Below are 23690 nucleotides of genomic sequence, written 5' to 3'. Positions count from 1 at the left end.
GGGAGGGAGTAGGGGAGGATGATTCAGGCTAGGGCAAACCAAAACTGTGCAAACATGTTTGTACAGTCAAACAGAAAAAGCTCAAATGCACCAGACGTACAGTATTTCCACTGCATCAACACGGGCGGCGTGACAAGCATTCTGGCACGCCTTGACATGCGAATGCCCCGTTTTGTTTTGAGGAAACTGTATCAGGATTAAGGACAGAAAGCTGCTGTGCCTCTTACTTGTGCATGACAGTCTTGTGAAATGACCCAGGTGCCTTACCTTGCACACACGAGCGATCCTCGACACAATGGTGTTGTCAAAGAAGTCAAATTCCTTCCCCGCCTCGCTAAAGAAGAAGTAAATCTTGTCGTCGTCTCCCACAGGGTTACCCATCGGCTGACTCTCCTCGATAAAAGCCGAGCCGACAAAGACTGGATCTGTAGAGAGAGAGAGAGACAAAAGGAAACATTCAGTGTCCATCATGTTTTGCTTTAATAATTCATGCAAGGGAACTACTTTTTCAGCCATTTCATCAAACTACAAAATATCACCACTGTATAAAATTTCCCAGTAGAGCTGTGACATACAGTCCTGCAGGAATAGAGGAAGCAGCATTCAGCAGCCATACTCAGAGATCTCATCAGGGGCACTCTGCATGAATTACCTAGAGATCTGGAGACAAAAGAGGTCTTTACCATGTGCCACGTGCAGCACACTGTGGCAAACCAGCTGGCTGAGGCCGTTTTGATGTCCATGTGTTGCAATTAATTTGAGCTCTCGCAATCTAAGAGGGCTTGTCTTTGCTCATGAGCTGCATTTCAATCAACAGCGTGCATTAACAGTTTCCCGTTGATGGTGGAATGCAGCCTGAGCCTGAGCCTACTGTATATGTCAGCAACAACTTTGTACAATACAGACTCAAATATTTCAACTAAACAATTTAATAAAGTTAAAAAATTAGTCAGTGAATCTTGTGACCCCATCACAAGTATATTGAGATGGTATCTTGTATTGCTGTAAGTCTGATGAAAAGCAATTTGCTTTAAATGTCACCTTGTTGCAGTGTGCAGTTGTGTTTTTGTTTGTTTTTTTACAGGCTGTGGGAACTTACCTCGACCAAATCCCTCAATTTGAAACCCCCTACAACATCCGTAACATAGACATCACTTCTTCCTTCTGTTCCTCTGGTGATCTTAACACCTTGGACCTCACCAACAGGCTGCCGCAAGCATAATAAGCAATGTGCCGCAGATGGAAAACAGCTCGTAGTGTCTGGTGCAACGCACCATTTGTCCATAACTGAGATTTAAGTATTTTGTACATGTTCCCTGACAAATAAAACTAAACTTAACTGTTTGGTTGTGTTTTTAACTAACATTAGCATTGAGAACCAAAGTCAAGCTTGTTTATTGTATTCATGCGGCTATGAATCACCAACTTCCAAGAGATATTAGAGCAACTGATTAATAACAAAAGGTATTGCTTTTTATGGTGATAACATCATTAACCTTAAAATATGTCATTTCCTGTGGGGATTTGTTGCTCCTGTAAGGCGCAATGACTGCTGAGTAGTCTAAGTTGTCATCTTCCTGTGAAGTGGAGGATATGAAAGGGTGCAATGCTCCTTTAAACATTTCTATGTGGCCCTGATCCAAGCCACAGAGCAGCACAATGCAGAGTTTGAGAGTGAAACAACAAGCTGGACATGAATGTTTTTTAACGTACGGTCAGATGGGACCATACAACCAGGCTTAGAAGGCCGATGTCCGGCAACCTGTGTTGCTACCTGTGTGTTGTATTGATGGTGTGGCAATGAGTGTTTGGCTACAGTCTCATGCTACTGCCAGGCGAGCTAAAACCCAACCTCACTCGCCCAGAAGCATTAAAACTGATGAACCGCTCACAGTTCTGCTTTTTACTGAGCTTGTAGCTTGTTTTTCTCTGCGACGGGGAGCTACGGCAGGGAACACACTGGGACAGCATGTTTGAGCGACTGTGACTCACAAATGATCCCTACCTTTCAGAGCTGTACGTAAGAGAAGAAAAACACAGCACCAACTGATGGGGTGAAGTTTACCTTGCAGCCATTTTAAGGAGTTCTCTGTCTTCAGTGCAGTCCCCTGACCCAAACTCTTGTAAATGACTGGTTCATTCCCCTGGAAGTTGCTGACAGTACCAGTGTACAATTCACCATCTGAAGAAAGAGAAATAATTAATTAGCTAATGATCACACATAATCCATTATAAATAAATCATCATCGGAGGGCTTTCTATCCTACAGTGTACAGTTGGCACCCTAACAACAAAGTCTGAATGGGGGATTACACAAATCATTTCTTCCACTCACAACTAGCTAATTATTTACTGATTGCTTGTTAAAGAAGCTGAACACAAACAGCCTCTGTTGGCCATTTACCAGACGGACTGACGCAGACAAACATCATCAGCAGGCACATCGTGACTCATTACTGAATCAAAGTTGTGAGTGACATCAAAGTCACTTCAGGGGCAGCTGAGCCTGTTTTCACAAGACAATAATGACACCTTGTTCTTTGGTGGTTAAATGTTTGAAATGGCATGTCAGAGGAAAGACAAAAGTCTTTTAAGACTACATACCAACAATGATGGCAGTGGACTTGTACTCTGGATTAAAGGGACAGCGGCTTCGCCCATCTTCCATTACAACCTCGCCCACTTCGTCTTTTTCCAGTGTGAATGTTGACGTGTTCTGGAGACAGACGTAAACAGCAAATGTCCCTGAGGCACAGCCCTATTACATCCTACTTACAGAAACGGTGAGCCAACGTTAGCTAAGCAAAGTCACTCTCTATTTTTGTCATTTAAATACAAAGACAGGTCTGATGTTTGGGGAGTTTTGCCATTTGTGCATGCAATAGTTCTGTCTGGTGAATGCACTGTTGTGCACGGTGGGTATGGACACGACTGAAATAGTGAAAGAAGTCAGTGTTTGTATAAAGACCTAGACAGTTATTGAGCTGGTTAGAAGTTACGTTTGATCTTGTCAAGCTATCACCTTGAATGAAAGAGACAAAATCTTCACTGATTATCAGACACTGTCACTCGGAAGGTTATAGAACATTTAACATGTACACAGCCAGTGGAAAAGAATGTCTGTTTTGCTCTGGAGGAGCTTCATCCAGCCTGAGAAAATATAAAATGACATCAGTGCAGTGTGTCCTGGTGTGTTACAAACGCCGGCCAGGGAGTTTGACGGATGTTGTCGTAGTCAGGGAGTGTCAAACTAAACTGTGATGCAATGTGGGAAGCTGAGGTGATGCCTTCACTTGTTTCGACTGAGGATACTCAGTCTACAATAATACAAAATGGAGAAACATGGCAAATGTTTGCATTTGAGAAACTACAACCAGCAAATGTTTGTATTTGAATTACATGGTTAACAGATGTCTAAATCTGAATGCCAGTGATTAAAGCAGAAATAATGTGGCTCGTGCTGGACCTATTTATTGTCTCGTAGGAGAGTGAGCGGTCAGCATTTTGTGGCAGATGAACCACGGAATTATAGACATGAACAACGCTGAGTGTAACCTTCTTTTGTCCATTCAAAACCCTCTTTTGTTCACATCTATGATTGACTCAACAGTGAAAACAGCAGCCAATGAACTCCCTGAAGAAGGCTGGTTCCCGAAATGCCTCAGAGTGCATCATCTTTTTTATATATAACTTTTAACTTTTTTTCTTGAGTTGAGGGTCATGGGGTTTTTTTTCCTCCTACTATCGTAAATAAATTTCAAGAGGCTCCAAGGCTTTTTTAGCAACCAGCCGGAAATTTTTCATTGTGCATTTTAAAATGTGAGAGGTTCATATGATAAATCTGAAACATTGTCAGCTGTTCTGTAGTGAATCAGGGCAAGTTGTAACTCCCTGCATCATTTTCCTATCACCTAATTAAACAACAGAAGCGTAGCGGATGGCTTCCCATGCTTCATTGTTAGCGATGACTGTTTTAGAGTTCACAAGAGCTTTTTCTTTTAAGTCTGTCCTTTGATTGTTTAATGTATCTTCATCTTGGCTTCAGGATTCTGATTTTGTAAAACCCCTTCTGACTGTTTTGAGAAGAGCTCTACAAAAACATTTAATAATGTTAATAATATTTATCTCTGAGAAAGGCCAGCTAGGAATGGACTGGGTGACACACACGCAAACACACCCACGCACTGAGTTCTACACTGTGTCAACATGATGAGGGTTCACTCGGACCAAGTGGGCCAAGAGCTGCCTGGAATCCGAGTTCAGACCCTTGAGTCCTGCCAAGTCATGTTCAGTGTGATACGTCCTGTGTTATTCTTTCTGTCTGACGTCAAAGGGGAAAGTTTAATGCCCTGTTTTAGGAGCTGAGATATCGCCAAGCTCAATTGCCCCCCCATCACTGAAATCAATGTCATCCTGCTGTTGGTTATCGCTCCCGATGTGTTCCTCCGCTAGATAAACAGATCTACTGCTGGAAACCACACAGCTCTTGTACCCCCTGTTGACTTGTCTGGCTAAATTGCCTCAGCAGGACTCAGTTATGCTTCACAACAGATCCAATACTGACATGGTGGATAAAAGAGCTTGATTCTAAATCTGAAAATGTATAAAAATTCAAGGTTGCTCTGGTGAAGAGAAGTTGAGAGAAATATGATTTTTTTTTTTTTTTAACAGCAACAGAAAATGAACAAGAACACTTACTATGTAGCCACAGATTGGACTGAAGGCATAGGTGCCGCAGACATAGAGGTGAGTGCTATTCAGCCGCAGAAGAATTTTGATGTAATTGAAGCAATCAGTCTAGATGGGGAACAAGAATATAACATGAGGACCAGGATTTTTCTTGAGAGCTCTTTCTTTCTGCCTGAAATAAAATGTGTGCGTGCGTTATAAAATCCATCAAATAAATCTCTCAGAGCAAAACCAACATATTCTTAAGAAATCACTCGATAGAAACCACACAAAACAGGAAGGAACCTTCTTCTCAGGGAAAACCTCCCATCATCACACAACTGTTGCCTGCTGAGCTTCTGTATTACACAGACCAGAGTTGTACACTGCAGCACACAGATTAGCGGGGCTTGTCGCCCAGGGATACAACAGCAGGCAAGACAGTGAGGTACGTTGCAGAAAAAAGAGAGGAAAAGATATTCCCTGCACGCTGGATGACTTGATCTATTTGTTACCGGTGGGGGGGGGGTTTGTCATCACAGCAGAACTCGATATCACAACCCTGAGGAAGTAACTCAGACTCACCAGACGTCTTACACAGACACCCGTCACTCTTAACTCAAGGTAATATATGTGCGTTTGCTAACTAGCTAGTGCCATTTTACGCTGTCTCACTTTTTCTACGTCATAAGATTTGAAAAAAAAAAAAAAAACAGGGCTTAGGGCTGCACAATATGACCAGAATCTCACATCCAATGCCGATCCACTCATATCCAGATAACGATGTGTATCCCCATCATAGCATATTTTTGCAAATTCAAAAAGTATAAAATGTCACTGAATGGAAGGGCCCATTTCTTGTTTTATTCAGGATTCTGTACAACAAATTAATGAAAAAAAAATCATATTTGTTAACTTTGCTCCTGTCATTAATAGCTTTTTTGGCACATTTCAATCAAGTGTATAACAAAACTAAAATGGAAATGTAACAAATATAATAAGTTAAATAGAAAATAATTTAAAACTATGGATGGAAACTGATCTAATCATAAAGCTTAAATGAGAATATCTATTAACCAAAGGTCTCTGTTGCTGTAGCGTAGCACCTTGATTTCCTCTCTACTGAGCAGCTGTGTGAAATGTACTTGGCTTGTAACTGAACATCTGATTTCATCTTTGCCTCGTAATTCCCCAACACCACCCCGTCTCAGAAAAAAATTGTTTTTGATATTACTATTAAGGAATGTTTTTCTGAGGTTTTGCCATCAGTGGATGTTTGACTTGGGGAGTAATGCAGCCTCTCACCTCCAGGTTCTTTCCTTTGAAACTGCACTCCTCTCTCTTTCCTGCCGGAGTGCCCCATGTCAGCTGAAGGAATGAATCAAACACAGGGATCCCAGTTGATACATCTCAAAAGAGAGATAGTGGATATAAAAAAATGGATAAAAAGAACTGCTGTGTGCTCACGTTCTTTTGCAGCTTGGTCTTGCTGATGTCAGAGAGGCTGAGGGCAAACAGTGCCTCCCTGGCTCCGACGTATAGCATGTCGTCCTCCTGACTGAGCAGCAGAGAGGTGTAATTGAAGACGCCGTCCACAGAGAATCTCTTGGCCGATCTCTCCCTCGCATCTGGAACACACACAGACACAAAACATTATTACAAGCAGAGCAGCACAGAGAGGAACGGTGGTACAGAACATGACCCGCTGCTTTAAGCACAAGAACACAAAAGAGCTCACAAACACGCTCTTAAAGTGGTGATAAATCACTGCGGTCACAGTCCTGCCAATTTGTGATGACCCAGATTTTGGCCTTTTGAGGGAGTTTATATTCACTTGTTTGAAGGTATGATGGAAAGAAAAGCACTTTGAGCAGTGAGAGGTTTTCCATGCACAGTTGAAGTCCAGCTCTAGTTACAGCTCGACTAGGTCATTTAATTGAACTCATTTTCCCAGTAAACATGAACGTGGGAGAATTGATTCATCCGCAGACGTGCGTGCGCCCGCATCTGGAAGAGTTCACCTTTTTTGTCAATAAATTGAGATGGCATAACATTTGCCTCCTCACATCATTTTAGCTGTAGTTTTGCTCGCCTTGATGACCCCCCACCACCATCTTATTTCAACGATGAGATTCCGCTGATACCACCGGAGGTTTATACAGAGTTCTGTGGGTCAGACTCATCTGGCAGATAAGCGAAATATAATCAATGTTAGGAATTATGTGGTTCACAGGTATGAAACTGTGTGTGAGCCCTTGGATTATTTGTTCTACTACAATTATACATCACATTCATACGCCAGTTACTTTTGTTCAAGGTGACTTGGAATTATTTCACCCAAATCCACACAACAGGTGAAATCTGAAGTTCAAAACACTTTGACATGTAGACGTATGCAAGCGAGATACTGTTCCCTGAGGTAGGGACTTATCTTCTTTTTGTCATTTGGGATTAATCAAAGCCTCAGAGATGCAACTCTAACACCCAGAGGGAGCTCTGGACATGGAGTCACTAGATTTATACAACCTGCTATTTCTGAGTGTTCAGATGTGTTCATTAACGGGCTTAACTTGATCACGGCATGTTGAATCAAGGTAGCAACAAGCTGGAAGGTTCATAAAACAACTTGTTAATACATGGAAGTAATCAACTCAAGCTCCAAACCTCAGCTGGATCCTGTATCAGCGAGCCAACAACACTACACCCTGATTATTTTTTGTGAGTTTTTTCATTGTTTTTACACTCTCAGGTTTCATTCCAAACCAGAAAAGACTTCTTAATTAGAAATAATTGAAAAAGTCTTAAGTTTACTTGCAGCGTCTCCAGTCGAGGATTACTGTTAGGCTTTTTCTGTACGTGTGCTGGCTTTGCTGAACTGGTTGGACATGCTGCATCAGTCCAACCCAGCAGGGATTTGCATCTTCATTACTAGCCACTTGTTTGAAGGTGTGTCTTTAACGAATGTTGTCCTTGTCTTGAGCAGGAGACGCTAATAAGAAGCAGGATGATGTGGAAAAGTGGAACAGCTGTAAAATGGTGATTACACAAATTGTGTGACAATCTGCTTGGCTGCTTTCACACCTTGTCAGGTTTTAGTAATGAGAGTTTTGGGGGGGCTGTAGCAGAAAAAAAAAAATCAACCAGAATGGAAGAACCGCAATCTGATGTGACGCTGCTGCAGCCAATCCTGTAAACCAGAAATCAGACGAGAAGACGCACACGGGAGGAAGCACTTTATTATGGGTTACCATGTAGCATTATAGCAATCTGCTGTTTCCTGAGCAACAGAGAAGATGGAAGAGAGACTAATCACTGCTGTGACACCCAGGCTGAAAAACTCTGCTCCGGATAGAGGACAGGGTTTGTGTCAGAAGCTGAAAATCTTCCTCTAATTCATTGTTTAATGGTGGTTAACAAACGGCTTTTTGGTGCATGACACTGCTACTCTGATTACTGTTCACAGACTTTAAGTCGTGCAAATGTGTCACGTAATGACACACCCATGCTGCAGCTATCAGACAAGACGTTAAACCATCATAAGAAACTGGTTAAGTACTAAGACCTCAACTGATTTTCCTTCACAGGCATGAGTTGACACAAGCTTGAGGGAAAAGGGGGCTCGTTGAAAGTCGGCCGTGGCCGTCAAGATGACTTGGGGTCGGGTTGGGCAAGATTCAGCCTGAACAATTCAGTGCATTTTAACCTTTAATGGAAATACAAATCAACGCTGCATTGTTGGACGGCTGAGGGCGGCGATGAATAATGCCATCTATCTGTCAAGGCTTTACAGGTCCGACAGAAAACGAGACATCAGCCGATATGATCAAACTACAACCCACAGCGATGAGGTTCGGCCAAGTACATGTAGGCTAGTGGAAGTGGAAAACTCTCATGGCTTTGTTTTCATTCCCATATCCCTGACTCCTGGTGGCCACTGTCCTCTTGATTTATTCTGCTTGCACAGTGGCATCCAGCAGCTACTGTAGCGCCGTGAAAACATGGCATATGTGTGCCAATGTGCCACATCAACACTTTTCTGTGCTGGCGCGCTCTCTCTCTGTCTCTCTCTACTCAGATCTGTACTGGCAGCAGGGTAAAAGCCTCTTCTACTCAACACCAATCTAAATCTCCTTCATTCTGCTGCTTGCCAGCTCTCTTCAAACAGATCTATTTAGCAGTGGGCCATAAGTCAAATGAGCTACTTTTTCCCACATCACTCCCTCTCTCTAGCTTCAAATAATTCTTGTGATGAAGTACAGATTTTATGTACATCCTTGGCATCACAAGCGACACTACAGTTCCAGCAGCGTTTTACTGCTTTTCATAAAGTAGTGCTTCCTTTGGTTGGGATCTTTGCAGGCCGTTGTTGTTTTTCCGTTCAATTGTCACATTACGAAAACTGCACACAACACATGAGGTGTGTTTCTATCAACAGGCTTAAAAGTAAATAAAGAAGGCAGAGATCAAGACGAGGTTTGGAAATATCCTGGAGGACAACGGAGGTGAAAGCAGCTGGTCGGTCAAGTGGATTTGAGAGTCACCTCCCGTTTGCACATTTACTCTTTTTCCAGGAAAACACCACAAGGATTCAAAAAAAAATGTGCAAAATTGAGGGACTTTTGAATCTTGCTGTGTCTATCAACTGTTCTAATGCAATACCTGCAAATGCACATCAATATTTATTTATTATAGGTCTATCTTAGCAATTGCACAGCAAAATGTGATTTTTTTTTTTTGCACACTGCAGGACCTGGGTAATGAATTTCATTCTTTCACATTATTAATCGGTTTGAATGACAATAAACTAAACTGAACTGAACAGTGGCAAAAGACTGATTGAAAACTGACTACTCTCAATAAAAGGTCAATGAATCTGAAAATTGGTCTTGTTACACTTTGACTTAACACTGTAACAGAGGATTCACGACCCTGGAGAGGCAGACATGTTTTGACCCAACTGTCATTGGTTGCGTCAATATTATCAAATGGTCAAAAACCTTCTATCGTGGCTCAAGGGATTTCCAAAGAAATGTAATAAATTCAGTTAAACATTTATGAATCGCTTACATCATATCCTTCTCAGTTTTTGTACATCTTTGTAAATGTTTATCTTTTGCCTCCTAAGCAAAAACATTAAATAAACTCATTAAGCTCCCAAAGCCAAAACGCTAGCGGTCAGAGGCTCCATTTGCTTGTCCAAATACGATTACTGGCCTCTATCTGAGGTCGTAAACACTAATATTTACTTCAGTTAAAGCTTTTACAGCCTTCATGTAGAACCAGCAAACTGACTTCAAATCTTAGACAGCAGTACATTTTTATCTCCAAGTACTGCATGGGAGAATAATGCCAAGTAAAGCCAGTAAACTGCAATAAATGTTTACAACCCACGACTTAAACTTTCCAATATGCTCGCAAACAAATGCTTCATCTAACACTCAAGGCGCTTTGGCACATGATCATCTTCCCCTTATGGGAGTGAAACCCAGCTGCACAAGCCTCATCTTGTCCAAAATCAAATCTAGGCTCTTTCCAGATGAACAGCCCTCATTCTGTTTAAAACATTATGACATCTGGAGTCAATGAAGAGGGGGCCTGTCATTAAAATCAGGGGATTGGACATAAAAAGACTTCCTATTGTCATCGTAAGGTCAACCAAGACAGGAAAACATAGAAGTTTCCCTGTGTCAAAAAGGAAAACTGGGTTTATTTCAAGGTATATTAAATCCTTTAAGATTTTCTGAAAAGCTCATGAAGAGTGATACTGGGTCCCAACGGACCCTGTAGCTGGCAGACAAAGGAGTGCCATCTCCCCTCTCAACAGGGGGACATATCATAGCCTGAATGTCACAGCTCCCCAGGGTTTGGGCCATTCTCTGGAACTGAAAACAGCCTTTCCTCAGCATATTAAAACTGACATAAATCAGAGTGACATCCTCTTAGGCAGACAATGAAATAATGAGCAGAGGAGAGCAAACTCATGAAACTTTTACTCTGAGAGCTCCACAGCAGGAGGGGTTGCTGAGGTCGGGGCACTGAGTGGGAGTTGTGGTAACCAGGAAGACTGGATTGAGATGTTGACCTATGAAGAAACACACAGACGAAAACAAACAACTCTTCTCGAAGTACATAAAGATGGATTTTTGATAAGAGCAGAGGGTCAGGCAGTAAGAAACATCAGTTCTCTGTCCGGCTGCAGTATTCCTTTTTATTCTAATCATCTATACAGACAGTTTTCAGGAGATTTCTGCCCTTTTTGCGGCAGTTTCTTTTGACATGCTCGCAGCAGAGTTCCAGGCATCCACGGAGAGCAGCAGCAACATTTATTTCACAGCCAGGCTCCAGCTTCATTCATCACCCACCTGTTTAATCAGCTGGCTGTCGACAACCTGAGCACTCAACCTCTGCTAACCCTCACTGCATCGCATCTTCCTTCAATATGGCTGCTTTATTACCAGTGCTAACATGCTGAATTAGTTATTAGGGGAGGACTTGTGTGTCAGCCTGGAGGTAAAATGAGACGGGACTGATTAGATCTCATATTGTACCAGGTGTTAATAGCAATGTAATTTACTATCAGTTATGACGTTGCAGACCCACGTGCAGATCTAGATTCTGGAGTCTGATAATGTAAAATGGTAGCTCAGATCTACAGTGTTGCCTGAAGCTATGTGATGTATACATTTGCAGAGAGTAAATGTGCCTGGATGTAACTTCTGCTATGATTTGGGGTTTTATATATGTGAATTAAATGAATCAGAATCATCCGAAGCGAAGCGAGAGGGCTGGGAAGCCACGCTAAAGCAGGAAAGCAGCTATTTCATCTGGTCACCTGAACAGACTGCATTAGTATTCTCAGAGCTTCTCCGCCCGCTGTGATGGACTGCTGCATTTATATTACGGTAAAATAAGAACACCTCAGACACGTCCACTCAACACACGGCTGACACTCTTGACAGTGTAGCGTCATTAGCAACAACCAATGAAGGGGCGACTTGGCTGTTTACATCAGCAAATCATGGTGCTGTGATACGGAGGCTGATTATATTCTTGTGCATCGGGTCGACACCAAGCCTACCCACCTGCCCTACAGTATGAAGCTGTTATGTTTGTGTGCAGGTGAGCTGAAACGAATATAATGGCTGAAAGAGCTGAGGAGACCGTTAGAAATGAGCCTTAGGAAATGTGATGCGAGGAAGCTGACGTGGTTAGACGTGTTCGGAGGCTGGCGTAGAATATTTAGCTACGTGTACCTACAGTGTTGGTATGACACAAAAGTACAAATTTCATTCATTCAACCAAAATAACAGACAACAAACAAACAAAAAATAATTATGTATAAAAAAAATACACAAACATTACCAGGCACTCAGAGAGAGCACACCTCTAACAAGGCCATATGACATCATCGGATCCGTATCAATTCCAAAACGTAATCCATTTTTCTCAATTTAAGTTCAATCATCCAGCCAAATTTCATCAACTTTAATCCTGCTAACAGTCACATTACCTCCTCTATGGGGGTAAAAAGATCCATATCAGTTTCAACACATTTCCTAAGAATTCAGGCATTAGAATTGGATGTGAATTATCATTATTTATTGTTTTGAGGTATATCAGTGTATCTCTTAGTATATGTGCTTAATATTCTTCCGAGTGGTTAAAGCCTCGGAGCTGCGTGACTCTGGTTTATTGGCCCCAAATTTGTTGGTTGAAAAAGGTACATCATTTGATAACAGGGTCTTTGTGCCGTTTAAACAGCATTCAAGAGCTTAATGTCTGTTCTCCACAGGAACAGAAAAACCTCTCAGCAATTAATTAGGTGAAATTAAATTTTGGCAGTCATTTCACAATGAAAAAAAAAGTAAAATCAGTGGAGGTAGAAGATAGCGGGAGTAAATCGAATCAGCGAGGACTTAAGAGAGCAGCTGCTCTGTGATCACAGCACTGTTTGCTCTATGATGAGAGAAATCTTTGTGTGTGCACACACAAATCTACAAATGTCTTTATTCAAAACAAACAGATGAGGAAGAGTCTTGTATCAATGTCTTTTAAGGAAGGGAAGCCTGCTTGGATTAAAATATTGTTCAGAAGATGCCAGTTTGGACACAGTGTTGCTCAGAACTCAAATACATACAATCCAGCATGTTAGCCAGCATCATATTTAAAAAATCAGCCATTTTCACACACAAAAAAAAAGTTTAGTAGTACTCCAGGGGTGGGGCTATTGACTGACTGCTTGGTAGGTGTATGCCTGCCAAGACACTCCTAAATGGCCCAACTGTAAACATGCCCCAGATTTGCTAAAGCAGCATGAGCCAAGTCACAAGGCAACGGGGGCAACGAGGACAAAAGGGGTTCGCTGGTACTCGGCCTGAGAAAACTCAAAGTAACAGAAAGTGCAACACAGTTGATATTAATCTCACATTGGGATCTGCTTATCTTCACATGCAACACACATTTATCAAAACACTATCTGCCCTCTGCCAGATGAAGCTACACAACAGCGTGCAGCCTCGATGCTCTCTTTTTGACGTGATTTGACAATGATCGCTGTGGCTCCTGACAGAAGCCAACAGAGGTCACCTCAAGGTCATCCCAGCTTCGCTCCTCAGAATATTTGGGCTAAACGGAGGCTATTTTATTGTTAGTGATTGCTGGCAAGCTCAAGCAGCTGCAGTATGTCTGCCAAGTCAGCACAGACATGCTGGTAGTCTGCACAGTCTGAGGACATGGACCTCTGATGAGGAAACAGATGGGTGTATTTATTAGTGCTGGGAATCAATTAAAAATGTAATCAAGTTAATTACATTAATATCCTGGGATTCATCTTGATTAAGCAAAAGATTAAATCTATTAGTATTATGTTGTATTTTTTTGGGGGGGGAATTAAGCAAATACATATGTGCTATTGGAACCAAAAATACACAAAAAGTAGTTTGAGAAATCAATTTTTTAACTTTATAAATGACAGCTCAGCTTCGATGACTCTTCTGTCAAAATCTCCTAATTAGCTGAATAAAAAAAGTCTGAAGGAGTGCTTGGCATTCCAGCGTGGGTGGTTACGTCCTGGATGAGTGACTCCTCTGCTTGTCCATGAGAGGTTTGCTGAACTTTTAGCTCAGCTGTGTTTGCAGGACTGGGTCTGAAATGTTTGACTATTTTACAGCACTTAACTAAAGTGCTGCCAAACTTGCTGTCATGGAGAAACACACAAAACTCTCCGTAGAATGTGTACAACACAGGGACCCTGGAGGGAGGTTCTCCTGTGTGCTTCTCACCTGTTGGTTACCATCTGCCTTTTGTCATGTGATTAATACGCATTCATGTAAAATTCACACATTACTGTCCCAAGATTACTCACAGGTTTTAACATTCCTAACATTGACATGTATCTAGATTCTAAATACTGCTAGTTGACAGCTTTGGCCTGTTACAGATGAAAAAACTGAAAGCAGAAATCTTTACTGAACTGGCAGCTCTGAAGCAGCTTCAGAAAAAGAGTGTGACACCAGCGATATCTAGGAGTTTGAATGAGATGGTACAATTGTCTGTGTGTGTGCATGCGTGGGTGCGTGCATGCGTGTGTGTGTGTGTGTGTGTGTGTGCGCCCGTGTATTGTGCTCATATTTACTTGTTTACTCCCCATTCTGAGAGACAGCTGCACCTTGCAGATAATAACCAGAACTTGGCAGTGCAAGGGTCCGATGTGTGTGAGGATTATGCAGCAGTAAGGTGTCACATGGTTTACATGTATAGAGACACATCAGGGCAGGGAACCATGAAATAACTGAGATTTGCCAAATGTCAAATGTGTACTCCAGAGGCCTTGGAATTTTGGAGTCTGCAGCCTTCCCCTAACAGAAAAAAACAACACAACACAACACATACACTAAAGATGAGGTAAGTACATAAAAGGCTGCATGCATACCTCCAAAAGCACAGAACAAGGCACTGACACAAACATGATGCACGGCGCTATAATTATTGGCTCTTAGGTGTCAATCTGGTGCACTCTGGGTCGGCATGAACCCTCCCAGCACTCAGGGCAGCAGAGCGATGGAGTGCAGTGGTCTATCAGAGCTGAAAGCTTTCAGAATCCTGAATATAAGCTTGGTGAGGCACACACTTTGTGGTATCTGAGTGAGCTATTCAAAACATTCGGAGAGAGCGAGAGAGAGTGTTGATATAATTTCCTCAGTCACAATGTAAAACAGACGTGCCTGAGCGTGTCATTTGTGGGAAGCCTCTCCAATCCCTCTGGCTGATTGTTGGAGGTGATGGCCAAAACAAAAGCAAAGATAAAGTAACAGGATGGGTTTCCTCACAGACACACACCAAGAAATACTGGCTTAATCCCAAAAAATTTGACTGAAAAATGTCATGTGTGTTGACAATGCATCAGCTAAATCCAGCTGGCCTGCACATGCTTGCAGTCACACTCACAAGAATGTAATCTAAGTAGCTCCATCTCCTCTTCTGCCATTTTTTGGTTTGCACACTTGTCAATTTTTAGGGCACCAGAGGAACTACTTGCAGTTTACTAAGTACACTTATGAGCAACCACAGCATACAACACTCTACTCTGTATGTGTGTGTGTGTGTGTGTGTGTGGAGGTACTTCATGAGAAGAGCAGGCTGTAGTGGTACAGAGTCTCCTGCTCTTTGCTCATCCACCACAAAGTAACCCACAAGATGTGGTCAAGCACACTGGTTGCCTGCTAATGACTTTTCCTCCACACTCCTCCTCAGTGGAACAGCTGTAAGCTCTTACTGTTCTGCCACGTTCATTTCCTGCAGCCATGTTGGGCTCAAGAGCTGCTTCAGTCTCTGTATTGTGGGTCATTAATTGAATTCTGCTCTGACATAGTTTTAAGACTGCCAGGACTGTGGTCTTTTCATAAAACTGTACTTCTTGTACAGTCAAGCAGCAGAAAGCCACAAATATTTTCTTAATTTGTGCGACAAAACAAAAAATAACAACAACAACAACAACAAAAAAACAGATTAACCTGGACTCACCCACTATGTCTGGTAACAGTTGTTGGTATTGCACTCCACATGTCTGTCACACCCACTGGTGGTGGAAACATGATGAATTATGATTTTGGAAAGGTACACAACACCCACCCAAGATAACTCTGGAGCTGGTTCATCGTCTGCTACCTGGGTGGGACCGGCAGGTGGGACCCTCTGATCACCTTAACTATGTGGTTATTATTGTAACCACGGAAACAGAAGTCCTAACTAATTTTGATCCAAGTGGGCATTTTAACCCAAACCAGGAGTTTTGTCAACAGTCTGAGAATCTATGAGCAGCACACAAGCAAGTCCAGCACAAGAACTGATGCCATTACTGGTCAGCTCTCTCAGGAGCACCACGGACCAGCACATGCTTCCTCTGTCCCGGGAAGGGACGCCACTGATCAGGTTAAAATAGAAATTAAGCTACGCACTGACAGCATTTCCTGACAATCATATGTTAACAGGGAAGTTGGCAGTTATTCAAAACATTTAATAGAATTAGTTTTTAATGCTACTCCTGTTATCACTTCTCAATCAGGGGAAATTGAAATGCAGAAAAAAATGCAACTAGGTACCTGTTTTTTTACAGCATTATGGGATCCAGCATAATAACAAGGTATTCTAGTAACAATGGATGGAAACTGATTCCAAAAAACCTTTTTTGGTAACACATCTCTTCTCTATTCTGTAAACAGTGGCAGATTTAGATGGGTTTCTGTTCCAACTTTATGGTAAAAACATTGAAACAGTGGATGAGATCTTGTTTTGCTACAGCAGCTTTTAGGGAGTTGAACAACTCACTGATGTTAATCCAGCAAATCTGGATAAAATTGTATGTGCGCACATGTGCTGAATGACAGTAACTCAGAGATGCTTCAAAGGACTGTGTGATAAAAGCTGTGTATTTGGAAGCATTTGTTTGTGTCACAAATTCAAATCTAAAGACGTGTGAATTTCTTTCCAGGGCTGCCTGAAGCATTCCCAGCCAGCACCACAGAAGCCACACAGATAATAAATGCTATCATGCAATGAAAAGTTTCATTCAGTCCAGGATAAAATAGGCCTTGTGTGTGTCCAAGCAACTGTTAAAGTATGAAAAATCAATGTTGCGATATGTTAATAGAGTCTAACCACATTTCTATTTTAGACACTAAATCACAGCGATGAAAGAGAACACCCAATGACTCCCGTTACCCTCACATTCCACTTTGTCCATCTCAATTAACAGCTCCACGGTCATTTCCCGCTGACTTGCCATTTTCTTCAAATCAAATGTTCATGATTGAAATCTGTAAGGACTGAACTTTTCTGTACATTCCCTGGAGCGTGCAAGTGATGAGGCCATTAAAACGTCGCAACCAGACGGAGATGATGTGCTGTAATTATACTCCATTGTTGCGCCTGTTACGGCGTTACATGCAGGCACTTCTGAGAGCCACCTCTGCTGGAAGCCACTTTTTTTTTCCTGTCCAGGATCAGTGGGCGTGTCCTTGCTGGGTTTAGGTGGGCATCGGAGCATGTCTAAAACCTCACTAGTATTTGGCCTGACCCCCCTCTCGCTGCCTCTCTTCGGTCTCTGCACTGCGATCCACACACTGCCAAGGTCATTGGATTAGCATGCATGAGAGAAAGCGCACAATATTCGCCGAACATAAACCAAACATAAGCGGGAAAGGACACAGTGTACACTGAGCATACACAGCGCGCTCGATGGTTTGGCTGTTCTGTTTAAGAGGGCATCGATTGTAATGGGCCCTCTCTGGCACTAGCAGCTTGTGAGAAAATGTTCCCTCTCTTCTTACAAAGATCCACACCATTACAAACCTCTAACAGAGTGTGTGATGCTGCGGCTTTGATAGTTCCGATTTTTATCTTTGTACATGTCACGTCAACAATCATTAAACAACAGCAGCAATTAAATTTCTGATTAAAAGCAAAATTACTCCCAATATGGCGCAAAGCTGACACGTGTCCCTAAAGGAGGAATCCTATAATAACAACTATGATGTTAACGTTGACTTAAATATTGATTAAATCGGTTCAAGAATATCAAAGGCTATAACATTAAATCGCTGATATGATCCTAATATGAGTTGAACTGCAGATTGCAAGAAGAGGGCAGAGCTCCGGCTGTTGTCGAGCTGTGCGGTTCGCTCCGGCTGATGTCGAGCTGTGCGGTTCGCTCCGGCTGATGTCGAGCTGTGCGGTTCGCTCCAGATATTACTAGAGTTACAAATACATACGATTTACTGATCACAACTTATTACTTAACTAAAATTACTTTCATATTCGAGTTAAAGGCTTGACATTGACTACAGTACGTTTGATGAAAAGATTTCCAGCTCTTTAGTACTGGTCGGTTTAATATCAGACTTTATTCATCTGATTATTTTAGGTGAGAGTGAAGGTGTAAGTGGCTGTGTCCGACTCTACAGCATTGCAGATTAGATCAACCCTTAAACCAGTGCTCATGAGCTGAACTCCCTCCATTCTACAAGATGGTGCACGCTGCGAAGAAATAGTCAGGAACATAACCTCCAAAAAACACATTTTTAACAGCTAACCTGTTCATTTGTGATGTGGAGAAATGCTCAGCCTAGTAGGTCATTACAGACAGGTCATTACATCAGGTTTATATTTGTCTTTACACATCAAGAATCTTGTTTTTGCTTGATAGCACACATAAAAATGGTCACCTGACCGATCAAAGGGTTCCACTGAGTCTCTCTGCACTGTGGCATGCTGACCTGCTACGGGTACGGTCTCATTTTCAATTGCAAATGTTTATCTTTAATTGAAATCACAATGGAAGAGCATGCAGGAAAAAAGCCATCAAGATGAGGGGATGGTTACCTAACACGCTGTCTTATATGACAACAGTCACGAAGAGGACTGGGACTCTGAAATTATCATCAAGTGAAACAAGAGAGAACCAGAAGTAGAACAAAAAAAAAAAAAAAGTCATCTAATTAAATAAAATTGTGCATCGAACATCTACGACTTGTCACATCCAGTGTGCAAAGGGCCTTATATGAAAAAAATTACTTGCAAGAAATCAGATTGACGGCAGCAGGGTGAAAAACAATCCAGCATACAGTTCATGAACTACAGTTAAAAACTTCCAAAAGCCCAAACCTGCTCATTAATGTAAACTATTCTGAGTTCAAAACTTGAATTAGGCCTTCTTGTTCCAAGTGAAAAATAAATCTTCTTGTGTGTGTATCTCTGGAGAAAGACAGTAACATCCTGCCTGAGATGTTTCTGATAGCTAACAGTGATCCATGCAGCATGCCTAACCGATGCTTACTGCTTCATGTCCCGTGATCCTTTGTGCTGCCTCTCGGTAATGAAAAACAGACGTGCTCTCTCACTGCAGCAACCACAAAAAACTCCACTCACTACACATAAGAGATTAGCCTGCTCATTAGGAGAGAAGGAAAGAGCGAAGGGAGATGGAAGAAGGACAAAAAGAAAAGAGATGCCTTTCCTGGAAAAAGGGCCATTTTGAGGGAAGGGTCCTTTCTCTATAAAACAGCTCCTGCACCCCTTTTCGTAGAGAGAATTCAGACTACAACCTGTTTTACACGATTTGTTTCAATAGTTGAACTGAGCTTTAGTTATTTACAAAATGTTTAGCATGTCATCTCCTGCTTCCTTAAAGCTGCACTGCTAATGAATAGCTTACAAGCAGTGTTGGTGACACTCAAATACAAGTTTCCACACCATGTTATCAAATGAAAAGCACGTCGTCTTTCATTCTACTTAAGTTCTCCAGTTGAGAGAATCTCAATCACCAACCGCTGAATCCATGAAATTAAGAGTATGAATGCCGAGTGGAGGAAAGTGAAGGTGGGAGGAAAAAAAAATTGCCACCTGCTTGCTGGGAACCAGCCATTGGCCGACGTGATCCATTTGAGAAACAAATTGAATGGCTCAAGTATGTGAAAAGGTTGTTCTTGGGTTATGCCGTTTTGAGAGGTGAACAATGCCGTAATGCCTCGCTGTATAGGCTCAGAAGTGAAGAGGACAGGCATCAGATTGTGGTTTTCAGTGCGAGGAACTTCAAATTCAGACAGGTCACCTCTTCACCTCCCTGCAAGCTACTTCAGCTGGATCCATGTACTTGCCTGTATGAGCAGCTTTACAAAAACAGACATACGGACAGGAGGAGAACCAACTGTCCTTTGACAACAGCTGCAACACAAGATGGTTAGTGAAACATCCCCTGTGAGCTGCAACCAAGCAGCTACCTTAATTCTCCTCTCCTCATTTGTCATAAGCTTCCATAATGTATCAGTCTATTAGCAAAAGCTGTCAGCTGAACAAAAAGTGAAAAACAGCGCAGTGTTTTTAAATTATGAAAGTTTAATCCACAGTAATGAGAACGCTGTCGTGTGTGAGTGGAGTAATTACATGCAATGATAAAGTCAGGTGCATAAAAAAGCACTTCCATTCAATCAGTGAACTCGCCGGAAGAGACATTAGGTGTATCTGCAAGATAAATTGTGGACTCTTTCGAGGGTCTAAAGACTTTAAAGCTCTAATTGTTTTCACTTTATTTGCTAATAGCTCTGAGGAGTCACACGGTGTGACATCTAACCTGCAAACTGCCCTCGGGGAACATAGTTATAATTGTGTGTATTTCTGAGATGTGTGCCGGCTCCGGCGAGTTGCATGCGTGCATGCAGGCCCACAGGCACTTACAGGCTTCCGATCGTCTCTGAACACACTGTTGCAGAGGCTGCCTCACATTTACTGCAGATGTCTTTGCTGGGTTGGTTGAATATCAGCCCTGATAATGTCATTTGGTGTGAAAATGACTGTTCTGTCAAACAGTTCTGCACTGGTTAGATTAGTTAAAATTTCATACTGATGGTATTGTTCATGTTTCACTTATGAAGTTACAAGACAAAAGGCTTTTGACTGTAGAACGAAACTAAAATAGAACAATCTCAGATAAGAATTGTTGTCACTCAGAGGATGGATCCTGAGCAGCCATGAACATTCGAACTCGCTCTAAAAAGTAGTGTTCTTCAAGTACTTTAGAGAGATTTGTTCCAGTTATACTACAGAGGATATAATTTTGTAGACCAATCAGGAAGTTAGCATTTTCAGAGTTTAATAGAGGTGAGAACCTGGCATCTTTGTTCAGGTACCTCAGGTGGAAGTTTTGGGCTGGAAGAGCATATTTATATCCCAAAGTTCCCATAAAAATCTGGGACCCTGAGAAACTAGGACCCTGGAAACACAGAAGTTATCTTTTGAGGATGTGGTTAGCTGCCACCACGAGAGGAGACGGATACCACTGCAGATACCTTCCCTTCATTAGGGTGAAACACAACATAACAGGTTGTTTATCAGTTCGTCTCATTATTTTCTTACTGACTGCAGACTTTGATATCAAACTTCTGTCTTTGGTGTAGCCTGCTGAAAAGCATCAATGTTGAATGAGATCGAGATGAAACTTGAGACTAATGCCACTTATTAGCATGTTGGCTCTTTAGCCACTACTTTCATTTTTTGGTGGAATTCATGTTTTGAGTGCAGTTAGATTGTCTGTTAGCAGGATTACACAAAAACTACCTGGCTAACAGATCCATTTAACATAGAGAATAATCGCTTTCGTAAACCATGTTTTTTTTTTTTCATGAACTACACTGAAAACAAGGTCATGTGATCACCAGCATTGGTCTGTCTGCAAGTTGGATAACTCAAAAATCTGTGGATGACTTTGATTGAATTTAGATGACAGAATTCAGATTATGGAACAATGGATTTGATTTTTGGAAATCAACCAACCAGAGCCGGATCTAATGATGTCATATCACCGTAGCAAAGGCACTAAACACCCCTAGTCATTTATCAGCCTTCCCTATCAAGCATGTAACCAGGATGAGTCGACCTTGGAGATGTAAAAAGCTTCTTTGACTGTGTCACTGCTGTTGTAAATCATTTTTTTAGAAAAGCTTGATAGTATTGGAATGAAATGTTTTTGACAATAGTTTGAATGATGGCGACTGTACAAACGTGCATGGTCATTTCTACTTACTATAGGGGAAGCTGATGCGCGGCGTGACATCCTCCGCCGTGGTCATCATTGACTGGAGGCAGCTGGCCAATAGGAGGGCAGCAGCCAGGAGATGGTGCATGATTGCAACTGATGTCCACATGGCCGTCTGATCCTCTCACACAAATCAACCGTGTTTGTTTTAAGATTCCCCAGAATTCATTAAGCTCCTCTCGACACCGCTGAGCTTTATTTTCTCATTCCCATCTTCCTGCAGGCTGAGGGGGGTGAACGTGTCCTTGACTTGTTTCTTGTCGTTCCAGAGGCCGTCCCACACCGTGAGGAGACTCTTCACACAGACAGGAGGAATCCTTTCTGGATTAAAGGCTGCTTCTCTTTATCTACTCATGATGCTCGTGGATGGATCAGCACTAAGCGCCAACCGACGGTCATTTAGTAAGTCATTTTGGATCTGTGGAGAGAGCAGAGAGAGACGCTTTCTTTATGTCTGAGCCAAGAGCATGTAAACATTAAAATAAAGATGAAACACAAGCCAGATCAACAGATCCATGTCCAACTTGTTACGTTAGGAGTACAAATGCAAAAAGGGCGGATCCATTTGGCTGAAGTTCACTCTTGATGGTGGTGCAGGAACATAAAAATATGATTTCAGGAGATTCTGTTTATTAATCTTGAGCATAAACAGCGGAATCGTCAACAACGATTCTCTCTCTCTCTCTCTCTCTCTCTCTACGTGTCTATCAGGTGAGGCCGCGACCACTAAAACGAACAACCTCTGAAAACATTTGTTGCATTTATTGATATACTTCAGTTTCAGTCAATGTGGGATTCGACTTTGAGTACTTTCTTATTAAATAGTTTTTTATTTATTTATTTACTGCGGTATCTACCACACAATTATATACTCCTTTCAGTCTGATGATTCAATGTTCTTAAATCATAAGAAATTGCATGAAAAAAGCAAAACAGGATCTGGAAAAAATTAACACTGATTTCTTGGGCCCATATTTATGCTTCTTCTCTTTACTCCCTCACCGCACTTCCAAAGACCCAACTAAAGAGGCCTTTGAGACCACCAACCAGCTGGCACCAACACACACGTGAAAGCTACGAGAGCTTCACCCAACTTTTAAGTTGAAGTGAATGTCCAATTTGCTCTTTTTGCATTGATGCCCACCAAGTTTTCCTGCGAGATTAAACGTTTGTTTGATTTCTTTTAAACCCTGTAGTTAATTACACTGTCATCAACAATCGGTGAGAGATCAAGATAATATGGGAACTTGGCTCTAATTTTGTGGCTATGTGGAGAAATAAATGAAAGAGCAGCAACTCCTGAGACAACTCTTTAATTTGTCTCAAAGAGGCGCAATGAACACATCTGCTTTCTGAATTTCACTGGCTTCAGTCTGACTGCTCAGATAAAGTTACAGTTATGCAGATATACGTGGAGATTTATTACTGTTTTCTCTAGATGATGGCTTTTTTAATAAAAGCATGAAACACATAAACACGCGTTCAAAATGTTGTTGTTTTTTACCTTTGCACTAAGAAAGAGTGGGTCAACAAAATATTGATAAATTAAGAGCTTTTAAATTTGACTGACTATTTCTTTTTGCAAACAGTTGCCCATTAACATGCGACTCCATGGGCGTGTTTCCATCAACATATTTTGAGGTTAATTTGAGCAAGCATCACATTAGAAAAGGTTGACAACACAGCAAAATAATTTAAAAAAACTACACATTTAACAAAAATACTTTAAGGGCTCACTTGAGGTGGTTTTTGCCTTTTTCAAATGATTACATGTACATACAAGCAGTAAGAAAACGGTCCAGAATGTCAGTTTAAAATCTCTCAAAAGCGTCATCCAAGTCCCTGCCCCCAGATAAACTTGCAGATGAGGAAAAATACAGCAAAGTCTTGAGCTTGAGTTGATGTAGTGTCAGTGTGCAAGCTACAAACCCCCAGT

General features: G+C 41.8%; 1 protein-coding gene across 4 annotated transcripts in view; it reads right to left on the bottom strand.

Annotated features, from left to right (window-relative positions):
• LOC147269620 (semaphorin-4B-like) overlaps positions 1-23690 on the bottom strand; it is a 57288-nt gene that overhangs the window by 13669 nt on the left and 19929 nt on the right. For all 4 annotated transcript variants that reach the window (XM_086187979.1, XM_086187971.1, XM_086187962.1 and 1 more), the window contains 7 exons: positions 21743-22172; positions 6136-6296; positions 5974-6036; positions 4699-4797; positions 2605-2716; positions 2066-2182; positions 268-425 (listed from right to left, as the gene is read on the bottom strand). In XM_086187979.1, coding sequence (XP_086044105.1) covers positions 268-425; positions 2066-2182; positions 2605-2716; positions 4699-4797; positions 5974-6036; positions 6136-6296; positions 21743-21863 — 831 coding nt within the window. In that variant the 5' untranslated portion in view covers positions 21864-22172. The remainder of the gene's footprint in view (positions 1-267; positions 426-2065; positions 2183-2604; positions 2717-4698; positions 4798-5973; positions 6037-6135; positions 6297-21742; positions 22173-23690) is intronic.

This window comes from Aulostomus chinensis, chromosome 2 (assembly GCF_037954235.1).
Source record: "Aulostomus chinensis isolate RoL2024-O1b breed Wild chromosome 2, RoL_Achi_v1.0, whole genome shotgun sequence".
Taxonomy (NCBI): Eukaryota; Metazoa; Chordata; class Actinopteri; order Syngnathiformes; family Aulostomidae; genus Aulostomus; species Aulostomus chinensis.
This window is presented reverse-complemented; position numbering and strand designations above follow the sequence as displayed.